This window comes from Pyricularia grisea, chromosome VI (genome assembly GCF_004355905.1).
Source record: "Pyricularia grisea strain NI907 chromosome VI, whole genome shotgun sequence".
NCBI lineage: Eukaryota > Fungi > Ascomycota > Sordariomycetes > Magnaporthales > Pyriculariaceae > Pyricularia > Pyricularia grisea.
Genome location: NC_044974.1, coordinates 699,084 through 722,204, shown reverse-complemented (window position 1 = coordinate 722,204; position 23,121 = coordinate 699,084). Strand labels below are relative to the sequence as shown.

The window sequence follows — 23,121 nt, the reverse complement described above, 5'->3', positions numbered from 1 at the left end:
GACCGAGACGACCAGAGTCTGACATCCAAACCTTTACACAAGTGGAAAAAGAAAAAAAACACAAAAGCCCGCAGATTTCTCGCCAAACCAATGCTCCAGCATATGCTACCAGCCACCAGGCCAAAAAAAGAATATGAGACAAAAGACAGAGAACAATGGAACAAAGATGCCAGATCCTAGATACATGGGAAACTAGCCCAATGTTTGAATGTGGCGTACTCGCCGCCTAGCAATCCCTTTAAAACAAAAGAAACAAAAAAAAATGAAAACAAATTCACCTGGCACTGCTTAAGCGTGCAGGTAGACGACGCGCTTGCGAAGGACAGCGCGGGCGGTGGAGTTGCCGTTGCTGCCACCAGCGCCGGGTGCGGGAGTGGGAGTAGCACCGCCGGCTCCAGCACCGGCAGTAGGAGTCGGAGTCGCACTCAGGGTTGCTGCTCCATCGTCGCCCTTCTTGCCTCCCTTGAAGAGGTTCTTGAGGGAATCAATGCCGCTCTTGATCGAGGAAATGATTTGCGAGAGCTTGCTCCCAGAGGCATCCCCGTTGCCGGCGTTGTCGCCGCCCTTGAGGCCCTTGATCAAATCGATGCCCGCCTTGACGCCGTTGATCACGTCGTCGATTCCGAGAGGCTCGGGGGTGCGCTTGGTCATGCGGACCCTGAGAGTGGAGTTGCTCGCCGGGGCGTCCGAAGCGGGAGCGTCCGGGGCGGGAGTGGGAGCGGGATCCTTCTTGCCGCCACCGAGCTTCTCCTTGATCTTGTCGACGCCCTTCTTGACTCCGTTGATGATATCATCAAGACTCAGGGGTTCAGGGGATCGGGTCGATATGGTGGCAACTTGGTTCCCATGGCTGATGGGACTCATGGGAGTGGCCAAGGCAGTGCTTGCGGCCATGAGGCCAAGGGCAGCGGTGAAGAAAGTTTGGGCATGCATTTTGCTGGTGGTGGTTGATGGTGTTTTTGTTTGTTTTTTTTTGCACAAATAAAAATGAACAGAAAGAAAAAACAATGGGAGTCTGGCTAGAATGCAGAAGCTACCGAGAAGAAAAGAAGAGATAACTAGGAGATTGGAAGAGAGAAGGAAGAGGGATATCCAGAGAAGGCGAGGATGGTGATGAAGGAGAAAAAATGACAACATCTCGGTGCATCTTCATGTTCATATATAGAAATTTCATTATCACCAAATGTTTCGCGGGTGTACTTACAAAATGGATCTGTTTGTTTCTCAAGGAAACAATTTTTCTTCTCGTTGCATTGACCAGACTTCGGATGATAGAATGGCTATAGGAGGCTCAGAGTGGCTCGAGATCTGGTTCGGTTAACTGCCAAGTAACTATTCTCAGACAACTCCTGGTGTTTTCGGCAGCGGCTGGCCGCTGGCAGCTTGTTGACGTGCCTCACGACTTCCCCGAACCGGTAAACATGGGGGATGGTACTGCGGCAGTCGTCGGCTAAAAAGAATTGAGGGAACTTATGGGATCCACACGGATTACATGGATTAAATGGGATGGAAAATAAGGGGCGCCCTGCTTGGGGCTGCTTGGAGCAGGCCGCATTGACTACTCCACCTTACGGCTGTTATTATTAGAGGCCTGTTGCCAGTTACAGGGGGAAGGACGCATGCTCACCGATGAATGTCATTTCTCCGCTTCACCTTACGTCGGTCAATCAGGTTTCTTGAACCTAAGCCCTGTTGGCCAAAAAAAGTACCCATGTCAAGGTGAATATGGGGAACCGTTACTTTCGGTGGTGCTATGATCCTAATAAGCCTCAATAGTAAACGCAGTGGCGAGAAACAATTTATTTCTTTCAGGGGATACCTACCTTAACTGATAGACGCGTTTTGCGCGCTCTCCTAATTGTTCTTGATTGTGCTGGATGGTGTTGCACTCGAGTCAGACGCGTCGTTTGCCACTCGTCATCGTTTACTATTGTAGGTAGTCCAGGGCTCCAGCGAGAGGTGAGTTCCTTGTGCCTGTCTTCTCCCTCTTCATTCATTGCCACAATACACAACCTACATTACTGGGTGGTTGTTTGATATGCACGGGAGGTACCCAAAGTCCCAAGCGACGCGACCATGTAACTAGGTAGATTTTCGGGCGTGGATCATGGGCACCCCTCAAATCTGACGACTGTAGTTGTGGCGTGTTTTGCAGAATCCCCGTGCTCCTTTAATCACAACTCTAACTGAACCAGAAAGAGCAGACCAAAGGTTCATCAATCAGCACCAACCACGAAAAACTCCCGACTTGCACCAATTTCGCCACCTTTTCAATCAATGTTGTCTTGAGTAGATGAACACTTTGCCAATTCAACAACCTCTTTTATCCATGTCCTTGAAGCCTGTTTTGCGCCTGCAGCGATGACCAACTTGAGTCTGGCGAGCACTGCACTCATTCTTTGCAATCGTTTGGTGCAATCTCTCACCCCATCCGATATCTGGGAAAGTTGTCTTTGACGCCCGATCGCCGTATGCTTGGAGGGAAGCATTGGACAGAATCTGAAGCCATGTGACCGCGACACACGACTTGGTGAACCTCTCCGTCATGAAAAAACAAACAGAGCAAGACCAGACTAACAACAAAACAGCTCACCGTGAATCGTGAAAAACATGCGCATTTTTGAGCTTCTTTCTTGTGAACAACATGCGATGCGATGGGTACAAAATCATTTTTGAACGCGACCAGAGTGTATTGGAGCGTCTTATCGTTTTCCAAAACCTCCAGAAAACCACAGACAAGATATCATACAACCTGACCGTGAAAACCATTTGCCAAAAACCCAGCCACATTGCGCCCCTTGGCATAGATCCACCGAGACCCAACAGCAAAAAGATGCACTTCCCAATCATGACCCTCGCGGCACTCGCCACGACCGCCCTCGGCAGCGCCCTCCCGCCACGCCAGGCATCCCCCTTGTCCACCCGATCCACCACCGCCCTCCACACGGGGGACATCACGTACTTCCACCCGGCCCTGGGCGCATGCGGCAAGACCAACGGCGACGACGACCTGATCGGCTCCCTCCCACAGTCCTTTTTTGACCGGTACACACCCGGGGGGAACCCAAACCTCAACAGCCTCTGCGGCACCACGGTGCGCGTCCGCCGCGGCGACAGGCACGTCGACGTCCAGGTCGTCGACCGCTGCGTCGGCTGCGCCGATGGCGACATCGACATCAGCATCGGCGCGTTCAAGCACATTGCCGATGTTGACGAGGGTCGCGTCGCGGGGTCTTGGGAGCAGATTTAAAATGGTAGGTGATTGATTGAAAGCCACTTTGCACACCTAACAAGCTAGGTAGGCATTGCATTGGAAGATAGGGCGATGTTGGTTGGTCGGTCTCGGCCGAGTGAGGGGAAAAGGTTATCTATAAGATACCTTATGCAATTGACCATTCCCCGACATTGCGGCTTATGTGGCTTGGCAACCAAGAAGAAAAAAAAAGAAAAAAAAAACAGATTTTGCTGCCTTTTCGGGAAATTCGATCGGTGGCGTTGTGCCAATAAATCTCTGGGCATCCAGATTGAGATGAGTTGGGTCTGCCACTTGCAGAGTAGAGGCGAATAAATTTGGGGTCTGCAAACACCAGTTTCCAGTACCTCGCATGCATAATATAGAAAAGGCTAAAATTAATCAACGAACATCAAAAAGTCCACTCTCCTCTTCCCTTCGTTTTGGTGCCCTCTTTCGCGAAATGATGTTCGTAATCGTCCATGATCGGAACCTTGTTTGTTAATGTTCACGTTAGTCAACCAGTCCATAAAATTGGCCATGTCAGGCAAACAAAAAAAAACCAAACAAAAAAAAACTTCAATGATCAGCACGGAGATGTCCCACTGAGGGTTCAAGATGGAAGAAACGGATGAAGTCATTTCGGCCCATCTTTTTTTGTTTCTTACAGTGCTTTGTTGTCTCTTCTTTTTTGTTTTGTTCAGCTCCAATCCCAGCAAAACCAGCGTTTTCGCATTCGACTGCCGTCTGCTAGCCTCATTCGATGGCTGGCGGTCTGATGTTTGTCTTTTTTTATTCGTCGTTTTGTCCGTGTGTTGGAAATGAGATCCGACTGTCCCCGCGCACAGTTTAATTCTTGCGACGAAGGGCGAGTGAATGGCAATAAGTTTCTCCCCCCGCCAAACACGCCTCCTAGCGGCCTTTTGGGTTTCATTTTAAATCCCACTACTTCCTCCCTCGTTGCTTTAACTTGCTAGCTAATTCCCACAAATAACATTTTCATTCGGCTAACAGCGCCCCGGCTTCGTGTTTTTGCCTTTTCTTTTTTTTTTATCGTCTATTTAAACCCTCTTGGTCGCGACCCGGACATCCCATTCCCACAAAACAAAACAAAAAAAAAAAAAGTCAAATGCGAGGTATAGGGACGCTGTGCGCGCTAGCCGCGCCGGCCGCGGCGCTACTAGCCAGCGGGCCCTTCACCACGTCCGGGCGGTGGATCCTGGCCGGCGACAACAAGACCAACGTCAACCTGGCGGGCATCAACTGGCCCGGGGCCGGGGAGGCCATGATCCCCGAGGGCCTGCAGTACCAGTCGGCCGCCGTCATCGCGGCCCGCATCAAGAGCCTAGGCATGAACGTGGTGCGGCTGACTTATGCGACCGAGATGGTGGACCAGATCTTCGCCAACGGCGGCGCCGACGTCACCGTGCAAAAGTCGCTCATCGCAGCCCTGGGCCAGCAGAACGGCACGACCGTCTGGGAAATGGTCAAGAATAGCAATCCTCAGTTTGATGATACTATTACGAGGTTACAAGTAAGTTTTATAGGATTCGTGTGCCTTTCTTTTTATGCAATAGCTGGTTAGGTTTGGCATCGAAGCTTACAAGTCTCCTGTGCGTAAAAAAAAAAGGCGTTTGATACAGTAGCTTCAGAATTGGCAAAACAGCAAATCTACGTGCTAGTAGATAACCACGTATCCAAGGCTCAATGGTGCTGCTCTCCCCTGGATGGAAATTCTTGGTGGGGAGACACATATTTTTCGACCGCAAACTGGACGCGTGGACTCACGTACATGACCGAGCACGTAAGCAACCAATCGCATTACACCCGCAAAAGCATGGTTACACTGAGCCCAAGCTGATTTAGAAAATGATGATTTGTCCCCGATCAGACCAGGGATTGGCCCAATTTGATTGGACTGTCCCTGCGGAACGAGCTCCGCCAGCCCCTGACCAACATCACGCTCTACCAGCAGGCGTACAACTGGGAAACCTGGTACGCGCGAACGCGCGAGGGCGCAGCGGCCATTCACAAGGCGAACCCGGACGCGCTCGTCTTCCTATCCGGGCTCGACTCGGACACGACGCTGCAGCCGGTGGTGGAGGGCAGCAACCTGACGCCGGGCAAGGCCATGTTCAGTCCTGGCGACTACTTTGACGGCGCCAAGAGCAAGCTAGTCCTGGAGCTGCACAGCTACGCCAACATCATCAACGAGCGCCTGGCCAAGAACTGCACCGGCCTCAGGGAGTCACTGGTGCAGGGCGGCTGGAGCGCGATGAGCACGGCGGCGTCTCCAGGCGGCGGCGCAAACAACGTCAAGAACCGCCTGCCGACCCTCATGACCGAGTTCGGCTGGGGTCAAAACGACCAAGAGTGGAACAGCACCTACGCCACGTGCATTCAGGATTTCTTGAGGGATGACGTCCGCGCCGGCTGGATGATCTGGGCCATCTCGGGGAGCTACTACGTCCGCGAGGGCAGGCAGGATTTTGACGAGCCTTGGGGTATTTTGAATCACGATTGGTCCGACTGGAGGTCGCAAAAGCACGCAATGGGCGAGTTGAAGCGTTTGGTCAATTCCACCTTGTCCATCACCATGACTGGGGACTCCGACCCAAATCCCAGTAGTGGTAGTGGCAGCGGCAATAATTCGCCGGGAAAGAAGAATGCTTCGGGAAGCATTAAAGGCTCAGTATATAACTGTGTTTGGGGCATAGCTGCTTTGACTATTTTCAACATGTTCTAGGACGGGGTCAACATTTATTTGAAGGCGATTGTTGATGACTGAATATATTTTGGAGGATACACGCAATTTTGGTCAAAATGTATATATATTCTCTTTTGGCGTTTACTTGCTGATGCTCCTGTTTTATCATATAAAGAGCAACACATACTAACAATAGCTCATCGCTCGTTCGTTTATGAGAAATAAAGTGTAAAAAGAAAATGGTTGGAACACCCCCAAAAAAAATGCATTTGTATGCTGTGGGCGCGGCTCGGGCGACCATATGGATGACCAAATACCACGCTTGCTTGCGAAACAAAAGGAAAGAAATAAATGACAGGAGACATAAAGACATACCAAGGGCATAATAATACATTACAGAACATTCATCAAACAAAAGAAAAAGAAAAAGAAACAAGGAAATTCAAGATTAGGCACACAAAAAGTCGAGGCCCATCCTATATGCAACACCCTGCCAATCCCACACGGCCAACCACTCGCCCTCGGCCATCAGACGCCACAGCTCCTCGAGGAGCTCAACGACCCTGTCTGCGTTGCGCAGGCCAGTGTAGCCCTTGACCCTGTTGACGGCGTCGCGGATGCGATCCTGCTGCGCGGGCACGAAGCACGCAGCGCCGACCACGAGGCAGGGGATCAAGAGCAGCGTCTGCGCCGGGTCGTTGGGTTTTATCGTGTCCAGGATCTGCAGGGACTCGTTGACCGCCAGGACGACGCGGGGGTCTTGGGTCGGGAGGCGGATCGGCGGCGGGGAGTCGCTCCTCAGGTGCGTGTAGGACGTGATTGGGGAGGAGCTGTTGCGGTGCGACGCCTCCGATGCGGCCACGGATGAGGATGGCGTGGCGACGGTGATGCCGCCGGTGGGTTGGCCGTTGGCGACGGAATGTCGGCGCGTGTTTTGCGCAAACATGATGTCGGGTTGCATCGCGTTGGACCATGCCCCGGCTGTGCTCGGTCGTAGCCGGGGGGAGGATGCACGGGATGTAGAGGTTGACTTGGGAGGGGTGTGGATTGGTTCCCCAGTATAAAATGCTGAACAGCCTCCCAGGGACGAGGAAGACTGGGTTACTGTTGCGGTGCCCGAGGTTGAAGTTGAAGACGGCGAAGGTGGGTATATGGTGCGATATAGGTGCACCCACATCATTTGCTTGTAAAGCAAAGCCACCCGCTCCCTGCTGTCATTGGCTGGCCATGTTGGGTTCCAATCGTATAAAGCTTGTACAATCTCCTCGGCCTTGTATAGACTTGGGTAGTCGACCACAGGGTCTGCATGCGTTGTGATGTTGTCCCTGATGCGGTTGCGGATGGTAGTGATGCTGCTGAGGTGCTGAAAAAGACCGTCGGCAACCCCCAAGAGCCTCGCTGGTTGTATAGGATGTGCGGGCTCCCAGTCTTCGCTGGCGAGACGGGTTTGATGCGGCTTGCCGGGGTAGCGTATCAGCTCGTCGGCGTAGATGTGAAACTGGAAAAACTCGGTGATGAAGGAAAGAAAAGACATGTCGGTCGGGGGTGAGGTGTTTACGAGACTCAGGTAAGCGCCCAGATGAAATCTGTGCTCACCATCGGCACGACCTTCGACCATATTTTCGAGTATTTGACAAAGCATCTGGCCATAAAATGCCGATCGAAGGTTTGGAGAGGATCCCATCTGGCTGTGGTCCACATTTGTGAGGATCTGCATCGCGCGGGCCTGATGGTATATTGATCGACTCCGCAACGCCTCAATGCTTGTCCCCGGATGCCTCTTGAGAAGGCTCAAAACATATGGGGTGTCGCAGTCGAGATGCTTGCTCGAAAGTGACAAAATGGAGTGCATCAATCCTTGATGTCTTGTGGCGATGGGTACAAGCATCTCCTTGAAAGCATTCCGATGTTCACTCTCCACGGTGAGTACCGTGCTGAGGTGATCGTTGTAGTGTTTCCAGAAAATCCGGTCTTCGAGTGTCTCGAGGCCGTCAAAAAGTGGCTGCATGGTAATTGTTGGGAGCATATGGGTATGAAGACGAGCTATAAAAAACGCACAGTTCGCGGTTAGTAATGTTTTTGTGGTGAGATACGTCTGTTGATGCTTGCAGTCGGGATGCCTTGCCTTCTTCTGCTCTCTCTTTACCACTCTTCCATATTTGCTTCTCCGGGTATCCTTCACATACAACGGCGTTCTTTTCGCAGTTCAAACCTATTGGAATACACGGTCAGTAAGTAACTGAATTGGGAAAAAAAATCTACACAAACCTGGACCGGAAAAAAAAAGGAAAGCTGTTATGCCAGAGGAGGCCATATGCTTACATCTTGGCTTTGCCTCATCACACTTTTTCTTGCGTTTTCGACAGGTAATGCAACCTGTTTTTGAACGACCTTTTGTAACTTTGCTGGTGTTGAGAAGTGCTGGAACAGGGTGCTTCCGTGGCCTTCCCCTCGGTCTCTTGACCTTTGGTGAAGTAGAAGTCTGGGCGTCCAGGTCCGTGATGGTCGGGGCCTCCTTAAAGTCATCCAGGCAGAAGGTGTCCTCATCCATCGGCTCCGATTTGGGGGCTGTCAGGATTCCATCGGCGCCTTGCTCCCAGCCTATATCATTTGCACACTCCTCGGCGCTGAAGTCATCCGAATCTCCAAAGTCCATGTTCCATGAGGTGCACGATGAGGACGATGCCGAATGTTCCATTGCAGGCGCCGTGGCCGATGCCGAGCAGCTCCCGATGCTGCTGCTGCTGAGCAGACCGGCGTCGGCAAGCATGGCCATGCTGATGCTTGTGTTAATGGGCGACAGGTGGCTAGGAGGGGTCGAGTGCGCTCCGGTGGACGAAGACAAGGAAGTAGTAACCACTGACTGGGCGGAGCCCAAAGTAAAGGCACTGTCGATCCATCTCTGGGGATGTTCCAGGACCAAGGGCTGATCTTCATCCGAGTCCAAACTGTGTCTATTGGACCAGGGGAGACATCCGCTGTCAACTACTAAAGGGAGAGAACAATCCATGGTGATACAAAGTCATTAACGAGGACATCCATGCTCACGAGGAAGTTTCTCGAGTATTACGGGAGAGGACAAGCTGCTAAGTTATAGAATCGAATAGAGTAGAGCGGACCGGGGCGGCTTGGGTCGCGGGAGGGGAGGGTGTAGGGCAGAGAAGGGGGGGTGAGTGAGTGGTAAGTGAGTGGCTAGCCAGTCTACCTCGTTTGTCTACACCTACCTTGAGAGGTGCGCCGCCACTGGCGGTGTTGAGCACGGCCGGTGGGATGTCAAATGCAGGCTCAACCACTGAGTGAGTGGGGTCTGTACGTGAGCCATGCTTCCACGTCGTTGACGACGTACTCATAGTTAGACTATCTCTAGTGGAGGTACGTAGCATACATACTAAAACTAGGCCTAGGTTGTATCCCGGTGGAGGTCAAACGACAGTGTGTAATTCCGTCGTCGAGTCAGAAAAAGACAAGGTCGAAAGAGGGTTGGTGACCAAAGCTTGCCAGATCCAACAGCTAGCACGCTGTCTGCACGTCTTTCTGTAGCTAAGATAAGGTGGCTAATGTACCTAAGGTAAGGTAGGTGGGCACGCTTATTTTTAGACCGGAGCGGGATTGAGAGGCTGATCCAGGGTGACTGCTCTGCACGTTGCGGCTAGGGGCTGGACTAGAAGAATGGCGCCAAGGCGAAAGAGCAAGGCGGAATGACTTGTAATTCGATCGAACCCTGGTAAATAGAAGTGGTGGGGGTACGAGCTACTACGAGTTGGGATCTCACCAGTAGTAGGTACGAAGAGACTACTGCATAGTACGTAGTAAGGTCACCAGTGTCTAGAACTTGATGGCAGACTATTCAAAAGTGTACTGATTACTACTGAAGTCTCTGAATGCCCGGGGAATTATAAGAAATGACAGAATTACTAAGGGAAAGGAATATATATCTATCTTGATATGAAGTAGTGTAAGATAGGATAGGTATGCAGGTAGGTAGGTAGGGTAGGTAGGTAGGCAGGCAGGCAAAGTAGGTAGGAAAAGTGCTCTACCAAAAAAAAAAAAAAAAAAAGAACGACCCTGTTTACAAATCAAATCAAGATGCCACAAACTGCAAAAGGGAAATTGTCCAGAGGAACTCGAAAGGAAACGAAGCCCGCACCAAAATCGTAAAATTCAATTCCAATTGGCACGGAAGGAGCGCGAAAAGGTGGAACCCAGGCACCAGATGGGGTCCCAGTGGGGTTTTTGGGGGACGGCAGTAGGCTGGTGACCAGAGGGGCAATTCTAAAATGTCAAATCGCCCAGTGGGTTGCTGCACAAGAATGGATGTGCCAAGGCTGAAATGGAGTCAAGGATCCAATAGCCTCAGCAACGACATCCAAGAAGAGGCAGACCTGACGACCCAGGTACGGTACGCTAACTGTCTGTCACGAAGTGCAGGTATGGAAAAGCTTCAGGTGAGTCTGTTGGACGGGGTCGCCTAATGGTACATTCGGCAATACCTTCATTATTGACCATATTATACTCTGTTGTTTTTTTTTATCCCTCTTTTTTTCCTCGTTTTTTTCTTTTGTGATGATAACCCTGATGGGCAACCGGGGTAGGGGTAACACAGTAACTTTCGGGTACCTACCTACGTTACTTGTCCATCTTTTTCAGGTCCCCTCGCTCGTCATTTGAACGCCATTGACAACGCAGGGTCGACGCCGATCCGCTACTTCCATTCCGAAGAAAGATTAAAAGGGAAAAAAAAAAAAAAGAAAAAAAAAGGAAAAGAAAAAAAATAGCGTCAACGTCTGGAAAACTAACGCGACTTTCTCGTCGAGTGGCTTGCAAGACAAAAAGTTTGCAGTGAGATCTGCCAACGACTTGGGGTTGTGCTACAAAAATCGCTCGTTCACCTTACAAAACCTCACCAAAAGACTTGCTTTTATTTCACCCCAGGCAAAAGCAAGTGTGTTCAGTCCAATATCGACAATTCCCCTTGTTTCCACCAACGTCTCGTCATTGGGTGGCTTTGTGATCAAGAGAATGCATGTCAGGGGGAACAGGTCTGGATTCACTGTACACTAAGTTCATCTCATACATATTCAAATGTTTTCTCTATTAATTATTGGGGCTTGCCTTGGCAGCGAAAAAGAAAAAAAAGCCTCCATGTAAGGATGGCATTGATCAACTTTTGCTGGTCATTTCGGATCGCAGGCCGACACGCATTCCACGAAACCAGAGCTGCGTGCGTGGTACTTTGTACCACGGTACGGTGCTGTAGCATTTTGAAGCATCGTTGCAGTCCAATGAACTTACTTTATTAGCAGCTGGTGATTAAGCGGGGTGGAGTGGGGTTAAATGTCGAGGCACGCCGCAGCCTACATCCTGGACTTTAGCTGAAGACCCATGGCATTATATGCGCCTTCACCCACCCACACACCCACGCCAATCCCTGTTGCGCAACTCATCACAGCTCTTACAAGCAACCATCATCCGGACTCGGCCAGGTCGGCTTGTCATAGATATTATTCGTTTGCAAACAAGTTCTCGGCTCTCGGGGCTGAATAGGACCACCACCACTGCTGCTGATCTTAGGCCTCATGCGGGTACGAAGGCGAATTACGGATATCAGCTGGCTGTCTGTCCTGTTAACACCGAGTTACCTGGAGTAGGGGTCGCGTGGAGTAAGCTGGATGGATCACTTGTGTGCATCGGGCTGGAAGATCTAGGTTGGAAAAAAAAAAAAAAAAAAAAAAAAAAAAAAAAAAAAAAAGAAAAAACCCCCCAAGGTCTGTTAGGTTACGGTAGACAACTCAGTAGGTACATGTTTGGGTAGGTCGCTTGGTAGGTACCTTGCCTTGGGAACGTAGCAGTGTCCTCCCGATCTCCCTGAATACCATGTCACATCAACTGCAATGCTCCCGTACCTACCTAACGACTTTCATCTGCCGTGATCACTCTTCAGGTCCATGATAACTACCTATCCTCTGATGCGGCGCTAACCCTTACCGAAATTCCTGGCCCATATTGATAAAGTCAGATACCTAGATAGGTAAGGTAGGTAAGTGGTAGGTACCAAAGGTAGGTAGGTAGATAGATAGGTAGCCATCACACATTTGTGGTAAGACGAAGTCGGAATATTCGTTCCACCCTCCACAAACCGTACGCGCCGCATTTTGGGACACCGAATGGCTGCTGGTATAGTTAGTACACGTAAACTGGCTGCGAATTAAAAAGAATCGAGCAACACCTCCGAAGGTTTAATGTCTCAGGTGACGCGAAAAGACCAGGGCGGCAGCCATTGGTTTGAACCCCAGTTACCGTCCTTGAATATCGTATTTGACTACCTTGTTTGAGCTTTGCCACTTCCTTTGCCTCTATTCTCCTCCACAATCTTCCCAAAGGAGCAAGAAGAATTATGTGCTAGTGCGGAATATGTGCTGATCTCTTCTTCTAGACTTGAATCCAGGCAGACAATTAGGCCATCCATCGCCGGGGTATTTTTACCCGACTGTCATCCGAAATGTCCGATCAAATATTGACAAAACCGTTGGCTATTTCTGGTCATTTATCGATTGCCGCGCTGAAATGTACTCGGGCTCTTACACGCCAGACAAAGAAAACGCTGCATGTATGTACATTTGACACCCACACGGTTCCGATGCGTTAGGCGAGGCGGGGTCATAGTTTCTCATCGTGTTGTGTCCCCCCACGTTTTGCTGATCCCGTATAGAGATGAAAGTTGAAAAATAAAATAAAAATAAAAATAAAAATAAACCAAAATAAACCAAAATAAACCAAAATAAACCAACATTTGATCGTCAATACCCTTTCCCTATTTCCTACTCGCCCCTCCGTAAGTTGTCCAGATTGGGATGGTAGGGGTTTGTTTCGCAAACCAATCGCTTGTTGGTTTAGCGCCATAGGGACTCTCTTGTTTCTTTTGTCTCTTTGTCAATCCCATACCCGCTAGGTCCAGAACTAGTTCTTAGTTCTAGATTCGACCAATCTGACTCCACCAAGGAACGGGCCGCTAATAACCATACTTGGTATTTTGTAGATATCGTTGATCATCACCAAGATCGATCAAATAAGGCTCACGTTTTGAAGTATTTAGCGATTCAAAATAAATCTGTATATCACGAAATACTGCAGAAAAACTGACCGCACGACAATTGGAGCGACAGAGCTGAAGATGACAGCTGGAAACAACCACCAATCATTTCACACTGACATCAACATACCGTCCAGTCGGCTCGGTTCAGCATGCATCCGAGAGGTCTGGTTGACCATTGTCGCATAGGGTAAATCAACCCGGGCACACAGACTGCGGTTTATTTTCTGAACAAGTTTGTCCCCCGAAAAATTGGCCCTAATGTCACTTATACCCCACACGCCAAGGCGCCGACGCGTACCATTGTAACTCAATACCAGGTCAAGCAGAGGGTTACGAGTGCTACGTAGTAAACAAAAAAGAAGAAAAGAAAGCATTTCGACATGCAAACGCTGCATGCGCCCTTTTTTTTTTTTTTTTTTTTTTTTTTTTTTTTTTTTTTTTTTGTCCTTAACCTTTCGTTCCGACCCTTGTCCTATAATCCCCAGTCTTATCAGGTACCATTCGGCTCTTGTTACTCGTCTGTGGGGGGTTTTTTTTTTGTTGTTATTTTTTATTTTTTATTTTTCTGTTTGTAAAAGGTGTTCTTTGTGTGGTCGGTCGCGTTTCGATAAATTCGTGCCAACTTGTCCCATTCTTGTCAAAACCAATTGCACCATATCGCGATGGCACAATGTTGCAACCCGCTCCGGTACTCGCTTCTTGCCACATGTCTTCCTTGTACTGCGAGTTTTCTATCCAACCCTACCAAACTACCAAGCTCGAGATCCTGTGGGCGATGTCACCCAAAAAAGTAAAATAAGTGATGTGGCTGCCTTCGTGCAACCTGTTTGGTAGGCACGCTAGTCTTTGCACTTTTCGTGGCTATGGTTGATCTTCTTTTGATGTCGAGCGCGACCCTGGATGAATGATTTCCCAACTGAGACTGGCGCACCCAAGATGCGACCGATCACCCCCGGATCCCCCAGTTCGTCGTCCCAAAAAGCCTCAAAGAAACGTTGACAAGCAAAAAAAAATAATAAAAAAATAATAAAAAAATAAAAAAAAATAAAGAGCCTCCATTAAATGACAGGGACCATCGGGGGAGTAGCGGTCTGAGATTTCTCGATCCTTACCCCCACAAACCCTGCTAACCTACAATATGCATGTAGTAGATAGAACCACAAAGTGTATCTACAAACATTTACAGTACAGTCCCCTCACCAACCCATCACACTTTTTTTTGTACGGACGCATGTCCCTCATTCCTTGCATTGACCTCCAAAGGATCCCCAAAAAATTAGAAATTCGGTTGCAATCAGGCCACAAGTAAATTTTGTGACACCCTCTCTTGCAGTATGATGACGCGGAAGGTGGTGGCTCTTCCAGCCACATTGGTGGCTACCTAGGTATATTCCAAGAAAGCACGTAGTATACAACAATCCTTTGACCTCCCTCCAATTTCGACCCCCCGTCTACCGAACACGAACTCAACGGACGTGACGGATGACTGACAAAGCATCGATGGCCCAACCCTCCAAACTGCACGGGACCTCCCTCATACCAAGCCTACCTCCACTCATATCATGACCCGCTGGGTGGTACAACCTAACCCCCTTTAACAAGCATCAATAATCGCTTCTTCTTGCCTTACTCCTATAACTTTTTGGTCCCTTTCTTTAATCTGACTCTTTTTTTTTTCACTTACCGTTTTGGTCTTGGCAATTGAAAAAAAAAATGCTCCATATACCGACCGCGTGGACCGCGCCCAAAAGAGGATTGCAGATGCGTCTTTTCCACCCACATGTACGCTATACGGAAGGATCAAGAAGAAATAAGAAAGAAAAAAGAAGAAAAAAGAATTGCCCACTGTATATCTGCAGATCATTAAGGACCTTCCGCATGAAGGATAACTGCTTCATTCTTGAAATCTCCGACTATTCGGACTGTCCAATCGGGCCATCTCGCGGGAGCCACGATGCATCCGAACGCGTGGTTTCTTCCCTTTTTTTTTTCTCCGTCGGCTCATTGGGGGTGAGATTGCTATGAATAGAGCGGATTATTATTGAACAGAGCGGACTATTTTTTTTTCTTTGTTTTTCTTTCTTTTCCCCGATTCCGCAATTATTGCGGAGAGGGACTACGACAGCATACTTAGTCGAACTATGTGATAGAACTAATGGCCAAGGGGAGAATTTCCTCCGGAGAAAATTGGACAAAGTAAAAGTCAGTCCTGGGAGAAAACAAGAAAGAAAGAAAAAAAAACCCCCCGCGAGACTGGCAGCCCACATACACTTGTCTCGGGGGTCTGGTCTACAAGACCGGAAGCAAGTTGCGTCTCCCCAACAAAACGTGGGCGTTGAAATGGTTGTGATATCCTGTGCGCCTGTGCAGTTTTTCTGCCAAGCTTTCTCCAAAAAAAAATCATTAAAAGCTATAACAATCGGTCCTTTCAATATCAAGGGGGAAATATCGATGGGAATAAGCATCGATTAATTTCTTTTCTTTTTCGCCATCTTGTGTTCTTTTCCTCTTCGTCTTAGTGCGTGCCACGTCGTCCAGACTAGTTCTAGAACTAGTTTCTTTAAATGGTCTGGTAGGTCCGGACTTCGAGGCACTTCCAATTCGTGATGATCTTCAATGCAGATGGGTCTATCAGGGCGGTATTTTTTTTTTTTTTTGTTACCACTATACCAACTTCAGAGTTCACGCTAAACGAGGCACGCGCACACTAGAGTCGTACAAGTCATGTAACGCCGATGAAAAAAAAAAAAAAAAAAAAAAAAAAAAACCCAACTGGGCTTTCCTATTTTAGAGTTTGGTAATCCAAGGGGACCTGCATGAAGCCGATTTCCGTCGGGGTGTAATAGTGGGTTTTCTTTTGGGGGCGTGCGCATTGTTCTGCAGCTACGCTCTATACTGTATTTGGGCAGTGTGGCTGGTGAAAGAGGGAAGGCGGGATAGCTCTTGTGCGGATACGCCAGATGAAAGGATCAAGGCATCCGTGGGGTACCGTCGGATAGGCGACGTAAACAACAACAAAAAAAAAAAAAGATAGTGTGCTTATTGATATGCGGCAAAACATCCACCACAATTGATAAGAGGAAAATCTTAGGGTTGCAGTTGCGACGCTCAAAACGTATCGACGTTGCCCAGAACCGCCCGGTACCAGAAAGCTTGACAACCACTGAACATATCACTCGGTCTTGACAGACAAAAGAAGAATGTAGCGCGTTGTCAATTTGGAGCCCGTGACCGCAATAACTTTGGTCATTGATAGAGTCAGCACGAGGTTGGCGCGAGAGACAATACCAGAGAGCAAGCTAGCCTGGAGCGCTAGGGGATGGATAGCATGGAGCACGGGTGAGTGAGGGGGTTCAAAAGGAAGGAAGTCAGACAATACAAGTGAGGAGCCTCATCGTGCCAAGCACTTAAGGTGCGTCATTCACAAGTGTACAAATTACTACTTGATCTTCAATGAGGATCTTTAGAGACGTGGCTTGAGATCTGCCTATAAAATGTGCACTCCCCCGTAGATCAAATTTAGCTTGACATTAGCCTACCGGCTACGTAGCTTTCTGACAGGATAGTTTGTATTTTTGTATCGTCATCACGTAGAGCGATGGAAACAATTGTGTACCCCTCTGCCACCTTTGTCTGGTTAATCAACAGGACTAGACTGGAGTTCGCCTTGTTTTTCTTTCTGAGGAGAGGTAGAACTTGGTGATGCCTACGGCTTTCTTGCCGCAAGAAGACCTACATAGCAGCGACCATGTCCACCTGGCAAATGCCGGATATCCGTAGCATTACAATGGAAGTTCCTCCAGCACTCATACTCTTGAGATTCTGCGGCTCTGGTGTTTTGGTTCTTGTACGAACGATCTCGTTGGTCGGACAGTTTGTGGGGTATTGCGAGATCGTTTTGAGAATCATGACGATAACAAATTATTATTCCAGATCAGTGGCTTGCCAAGATGTTACCATCAAATCGGGCAAAAGAGTCCGCATTGTAGATAAACCTGTATGTCACAATAGATGGTGCGACCATTGGCTGAGAATTGAAAATGGGCATCACGAGATCGATCTGTCTAGGTCTACCGAGGATAAGCCATCAACTCCGAGATATACAAGCGTGGTGGTACATGAGACATATGGTTGGACAAAAAGACAAAGGAAAATGGTGGCCAAGAGGTGCATGGATGAGCTTGAGTTACTAAGGTGCTGCATCTTCTGGGTCAGACGGAGATCCATCCGGCTCGATTCCCTTCAGCTCCACAACAGTCATCCCCTTCTTTTGGGTAATTTCGTACTTGCCACCAAGGAAGAGATCCTTGGCTTGCAATTCCCTTGTGCGGCCCAAGCTCTCAATGTCGGCGATACGCTTGTTGGTCGCGGCGAGGTGTTCTCGGAATCCGGGTTGCGAGCAAATCTCTTTGAAGGCGATGTGCATCGGGACTGACGAAGCACGAACGTCGGCGGAACTCGTGATGGCGAAAAGGTTACGTCGGTCAAAGTCACGGACGAAGTCGGCTCGCGTCATTATCTCCTGTGCCTCATGAACTGGAAATGACGGCAGCACATGACCCTTGACAGGGTCGTAAGTATTCTCCATCTCGGTTTCTTTGTCGACAAGAGCAAGAGCAAGTACCATGGCAGCAGCCTGTTGTTGTCATTCTTTCTTTTTAGCTTCTGTGCTTATCCGGTTATCCAGTCGAGGCTTTGCATGGTCTTGTAACTTACCGCCCATTTCTGCTGGTCCATTACGTCGTCATCCATTGTCGAGCCAAGGATCCAACATTGGTTGAGGAACCAAGTCTTCTCAATCTGGATAAGTTTGCGACAAGTTTCTAGCATGTTATTGCTCTTGGCGACGCGATGGAGGAAGGTCAATCGGCCGCCAACTTGTCCGTAGATACTGTCGGCAGTGGCATCATCGATCTCCTGTGCATGGTACCTGTCGATGATCCGCTTTTAGCAACCATGTCCGGTTTATCAAGACCGTTACTACCAACAGCCTAGCCATGACTTACCTTAGTCGGTACTTCTTCATAGCGTCTGTAGCCTGTGCCTTGGGTAAGTCCTGAACAGCTAGAACCTCCATGCGTGTAGCAAGCTGCTTGAACCGCTCGTAAACCCAGTAATCATCCGAATTGAATACCATGGTGACCAAGTTCGCTGCCGCCCATTGCTCTGCTCGCTGCTGCAGAAGTTCCAACAAGTCTTTGCCATCCTCGTCGTCACGGAGCAAATGCATCTGGTTGATGATAAGCACAAGGGGTCGACCTGGCTTCGTCTTCCGCCGCTTCATGGCAACCTTTTCGAGCTTGTTGAGAGCACGTTCGATGTCAAGCAATGCTGTGGTGTCCCTTGGTCCTCGCTCGTTGAAGTATCCACCAATGTAATCCTCGTGGTACTCATAGTCGAGGGCTTTGCCCAAGCGTATGCGGAACAACTCGAGATCCGCGTGGCAGTCAAGCATGGCGATACCTTCCCCGTCAATCTTACGCATCGCTTCGAGGAGCATGCTCGTCTTCCCGGTGCCTTTTTCTCCAATCAAGAGATGATAGTGTCCACTAATGCGACCAGCCACAATAGCATCAACCTTTTCCTGCTCCGGTCGAGCTACCCAATAGTGCGAGCCAATTTCGCTACCGTCTGGGTGGTGGCCGTGGATGAGCGGGTAAGGCATTCCTTTGCCCATCGCAGCAAGCTCAAGGACTGGGTCGCCAGGTTCAAAAGCATTGGCCATCTTTTTGAGAACGATGGCCTTGTATGACTTGTGATAGGCGTATCCGGCAATGGCGAAGCCGACGGCCAGCACCAATATAGACGCGAATGAGGTCGCCGCTGCTTCGGCCATGCGATGGGCAAGATGAAGAGGTGGCGGGGCATCGTTGCCGTTGTTTGAGGAGTCTGATTGCGAAGAGTAGTGCCTTTGAGAAGCGATTATTTTGAGCTGTTGGGGTCCTGATACAAATGGCAGGCGACTGTGCTCAAGTCGTACTCTTCTTGCGCCTGACAAGCCAGGGGAGCGACACATCTCGCCCGCAAAACCGAAAGCAGCATTACTGACGCGCTCGGCATTCGGCACATCGGCCCAAGCCAAGGTAGAGCGTGCAGGCGACCCACAAGCGACATCTGAAAGCTGCTTATCCTTCAATTGGTGATGCGTCTGTCTCTGGGAAACTTGGGAAGTAGTTTTTGACAAAAAGGTGTAGAGCTGGAAATGCCGTTTCTCAGATGCGCTGCACCGAGCGCCATCTCTCCGACGCGTTGTTTTGTGCCCTTGTCGCAAGGCAGAAACCCTTCCATCTTCTGCATCATTAAGCAGAGGTAAACGTGAAGAGGGGCTCCCGCGCAGCACCAGGCTCGGGGAGCATTGGTATCTTGGAAGGCTTCTTCGCAGCATTTCGCACCTCTGCAGCCTTGCCGGCGCGCGACACTCCAATTGCCAAACGCGTTGCGTCACTTGTTCAATTGCCTGCATGGTAATGCCAGCATGTCACAAAAACAGCACAGTCTGCGGTGTGGGGCGGGATGAACCATCACGTGCCTTGCGAGTGTGCAGACTAAGGTTTGGAATTTAATGAATTAATTAAACTTTCGACAATCATGTAGTCTGTGTTGCATCCCTTTGCATATTCCTCAAATTCATGAGTCTCGGAGGAAGATAGAGAAGTGGGAAGGCTTCGAAAAAAAAATAATGAAAAAAAAATACTGGAAACGAAATGTTGTTACTGGACTTCAACCAGTCGGTCTAGGCGTCTCACCGAAAAGTTTCTCAATAGCCGTGGACTGAGTACAGCATTTAAAATGTGTGTTAAATATTATAAAATTGATATTATCATTTAAGAAAGCTTGCATGCATCAAGGGCATCTACGAGTGTAAGTATTACCTCGAGGTCAGCAAGTGCCGAACCAAGTAGCTGGTTAAGGGAAACAGTATTAGGTAGGCAGGCTCCTGGATAGTAAACTGGGAAGGTGGTAGGTAAGCAGATCTACATTGCCTCCTTTGTAAGCTTCCGGGAGTAAAAGTATCTATAAAGAAATGCTTGATCATCCATGGTATTGGAGGGTGTTCGGTCAAGTAGCTGGCATATTTTCGAACTGAATACTCATAACCGGTGAGTTAAAGTGTGCAGGTATGAAGGTTAACCAAAGTGGCGAGGCAAAACTCCGATAGTATCTTTGAATACAGGCTACAAAATTACAGATGTGCCTGCCCCAGCTGCATGATGGCATGATGCACGTAGATTATGATAGTTTTGTTTGAGAAAAATAGCCACAAGGTAAATCTATATAACTAGAGCGAGTGGACCTTCCCCAGCTGTCCTTCTGTTGACTGCTTTCCCATCAAGATCTCAAGATTTATCAAGATATAAACATCAGCAGTCAGACAATAGTCTCTCAAAATCTCTCAAAGTCCTCTTGCCAACATTAAGAGAACCTACCTAGCTTACCTACCTTGCCTACTCTCACTCCGACCTACGACGTTATCAAACCCTACCAACAAAGCAGGAGTGATCTAGCAAGCACATCCTACCCACCAAAGCAATATACGATCCTTGAAAAAAACTTCGCCTTCATACAACTCTGAAGCTTTCGGCCATCGTGCTCCGAGCTTCAAATCCTCCAAGACAAACAAAGTAAGTCAAGTTGCCTTGCTCACCACATCCCTTCAGCCCACAAGCTAACAGCTTTGCCATGTATTTTATCAGCGCCAGCCCAGAAACCAACATCAACAATCCCACCGGCAGCGATGCATACCACCATGAAGGACGGCCAGAACGGGCAGTACGCCCCCCGCCAGCACGGCACGCCCACCACCATCAGCGTAATCCTCAACTGCCTGACGTGCGGCATCATACCCAAGGATTACAAGCTGCCGCCCCCTCCGCCCACGCCCAGGGGTCCTGCTCGGCCCAGTCCCCCAGCGGACCACCTTCGCCCGGGCCCGCGCAGGGTGATTTACCCGTCCTTGCCGCAGGACGAAAAGCGGCAGCAGAAGCAGCAGCAGCAGGCCCAAAGGAGCCTGCGCCAGCAGGCTGGGGCCAACAACCGCCCTCCCATCCCGACAATCTTTGTCACTCCCCCGCCTGAGGATGGATGGATTTGAAAGCGTGGGGATATCTGAGCTGGGGGGGAGGAGGGGGGGGGGGGGGGGGGGGGGGGGGTAGTTCTGTGTCATTTTCGTAGTCTGGGATGACTGGAGTTTGTGCTTTTGTTTTCTTTGGAGTTTTGGGCTTTTGGTTTTCTGGGGCAGGGTTTTGGGTATACCTTTCAAAGGTTTTGTTGGGTTTATCTATATGTCATTGCAATAAAGGGGCATATATCATGTTTGGCGCATTGGCTTATCGATTGTGAATGTGCAAGGTATTCGTCCGACTTCCAACAATATACTTGGAGTAGCACTGCAATCAAAAGTACCTTCTATACAAAACCTTTTCAATTTATAAGCCAAATTATCTGAATGGGAAAGTGAATAGGTAGTTTAATAGAGATGAGTGTCAAACCTTAACGGTATATGAGCCCGGGTAGGCGCAGTAGTAGTTCTACAAGTGTACAAACATGTACAAATAGACAGCCAAGCATCGAGGACCGATATAGCCATATACTTCATGTTTGAGGAACTTACCGGTCCGCCTATCCGCCCACTTTTCTTGGGATAGTTGTTTGTGTAAATAGATGCACAGTTTCGTAACTGATGAGACCAAAGCCCGGATCAACGTTCCTTGGGCAGGCTTTGATTAATTTATACTGGGAATAATTTCATGGCAGTCAGTCTTGGGATTTGACTTAGATGAACCATGAAATATTTACTTGTCTAACGATTGGTCTGCATGCAACTCAAGTATACCAACTTGGTAAGAACACAATCGATACTATATTTTGGCGAGTAATAGTACCTTCTTCAGGTAGGTAGGGCGTGATTTACCTTGTGCATCTTGGCTGGAGACTTTGCCGATGGCGATCGGCTGAGCGTTGGCAACGATATCAGACTCGATGATGGAGGTGCGGAGAAGACCCAGATCGTGACAGTAACTCTGGTTCCTAGAAGCAACCATACCCGAGGGGCGTCATGTAATTAGATCCGAGATTGCTCTCGGCACGCTTTTGAGAGCTCGTGTAATGAACGGAGAAAATAAATCTCATATTACCGAGTTGGACAGAAGGAAGAGGAAACACGCTCCGGAAAAGATACATAAATAACGTCAAAATGGCCACTCCAACAGAAAAGCCTATTGTTCTTCATCTCGGCGACTCGATCGAGTTTAACCACGGCCTTTATGCCACGCTGGAATCAAGGCTTACCATCATCCGCGCCTGGCTCGAAGAACGCCAGCGGCCCGCCTTCCTTGACGCACCACGAACAGGAAAATGGGGCCCCATCGCCGCTCATTCAAGCCATTCTGGGTCAGCGGTGGGGAGATGGGGAGAAGTCCCTCGACGCTCACCGAAATGCGCCATTTGGGGGCGCACAACCCGCAGGGCCTTACACTTGGCGTGGTCGGGCCCGGCAAAATTGGCTACAGGATCGCGCAAAAAGCATATAGGGCCCTCGACATGAAGGTTGTGTACGTGGTGGTCGCCAAGAGCAAAGAGCAAGAAGACGCCATTGGCGGAGCCAGGGGATGCGAGACTATCGAGGAGATGCTGGCTGTGGCGCACTGCATAGTCCTCGCTATGCCTGGTCAGGCAGGGCAACTGCTTGACAGGGAAATTTGGTTAAGTTCATATTGCGGCCGCTATCGAGGCCAGCCATGCCCGCCAGAGCAAGGGGGACTCGATGCTGTTGACCTTGTATGACCTGCAACAAGAAAGTGCAAATTATGGGTTGTGCATGAGTGGTAGCCGTTTAATTTGAGGCAGACTCAAATGTTCGCAGGCCAGGAGCCCAAAAGGCTTTACCATGCGCGTATATTGGGTGTAATCACAACTGCTGACAAACCTGTTTTATCAATAGCAAACATATTTTAAAACGCATACCAAAACACATGCAATTACATTTACTTATTATAAAAGCCTTATAGTAAAGCGGGTAGCGCTATCTAGACTAAATCACTATAGCCCCTTTGTCTTTTGGCTTTTCGAGGCATATCGTCCCGCAAAGAG

At 49.1% G+C, this 23,121-nt stretch overlaps 6 protein-coding genes across 6 annotated transcripts; 3 read left to right on the top strand and 3 right to left on the bottom strand.

The window, feature by feature from the left end:
• Positions 1-288: 288 nt before the first annotated feature.
• On the bottom strand, positions 289-933 carry PgNI_11344 (uncharacterized protein; the record flags this gene model as incomplete). The annotated part of the gene is made up of 1 exon (XM_031131312.1): positions 289-933. One exon carries the CDS (start codon positions 931-933, stop codon positions 289-291), a length of 645 nt encoding a protein of 214 aa, XP_030976905.1.
• Positions 934-2,848: 1,915 nt separating this feature from the next.
• PgNI_11343 (uncharacterized protein) lies at positions 2,849-3,250 on the top strand (the record flags this gene model as incomplete). The annotated part of the gene is made up of 1 exon (XM_031131311.1): positions 2,849-3,250. The coding sequence occupies one exon, from the start codon at positions 2,849-2,851 to the stop codon at positions 3,248-3,250; it is 402 nt and encodes a 133-aa protein (XP_030976900.1).
• A 1,111-nt stretch (positions 3,251-4,361) lies between these two features.
• PgNI_11342 (uncharacterized protein) lies at positions 4,362-5,978 on the top strand (the record flags this gene model as incomplete). Its single annotated transcript, XM_031131310.1, has 3 exons — positions 4,362-4,766; positions 4,863-5,036; positions 5,124-5,978. 3 exons carry the CDS (start codon positions 4,362-4,364, stop codon positions 5,976-5,978), a joined length of 1,434 nt encoding a protein of 477 aa, XP_030976899.1.
• Positions 5,979-6,387: 409 nt separating this feature from the next.
• PgNI_11341 (uncharacterized protein) lies at positions 6,388-8,949 on the bottom strand (the record flags this gene model as incomplete). The annotated part of the gene is made up of 3 exons (XM_031131309.1): positions 6,388-7,982; positions 8,086-8,151; positions 8,262-8,949. 3 exons carry the CDS (start codon positions 8,947-8,949, stop codon positions 6,388-6,390), a joined length of 2,349 nt encoding a protein of 782 aa, XP_030976902.1.
• Positions 8,950-17,049: 8,100 nt separating this feature from the next.
• PgNI_11340 (uncharacterized protein) lies at positions 17,050-19,434 on the bottom strand. The gene is made up of 3 exons (XM_031131308.1): positions 18,039-19,434; positions 17,749-17,962; positions 17,050-17,668 (listed from the first exon to the last, which is right to left on the bottom strand). The coding sequence occupies exons 1-3, from the start codon at positions 19,415-19,417 to the stop codon at positions 17,222-17,224; spliced, it is 2,040 nt and encodes a 679-aa protein (XP_030976901.1). The 5' UTR covers positions 19,418-19,434; the 3' UTR covers positions 17,050-17,221.
• A 1,345-nt stretch (positions 19,435-20,779) lies between these two features.
• Positions 20,780-21,124, top strand: PgNI_11339 (uncharacterized protein; the record flags this gene model as incomplete). Its single annotated transcript, XM_031131307.1, has 1 exon — positions 20,780-21,124. The coding sequence occupies one exon, from the start codon at positions 20,780-20,782 to the stop codon at positions 21,122-21,124; it is 345 nt and encodes a 114-aa protein (XP_030976755.1).
• Between the last annotated feature and the right edge of the window lie 1,997 nt (positions 21,125-23,121).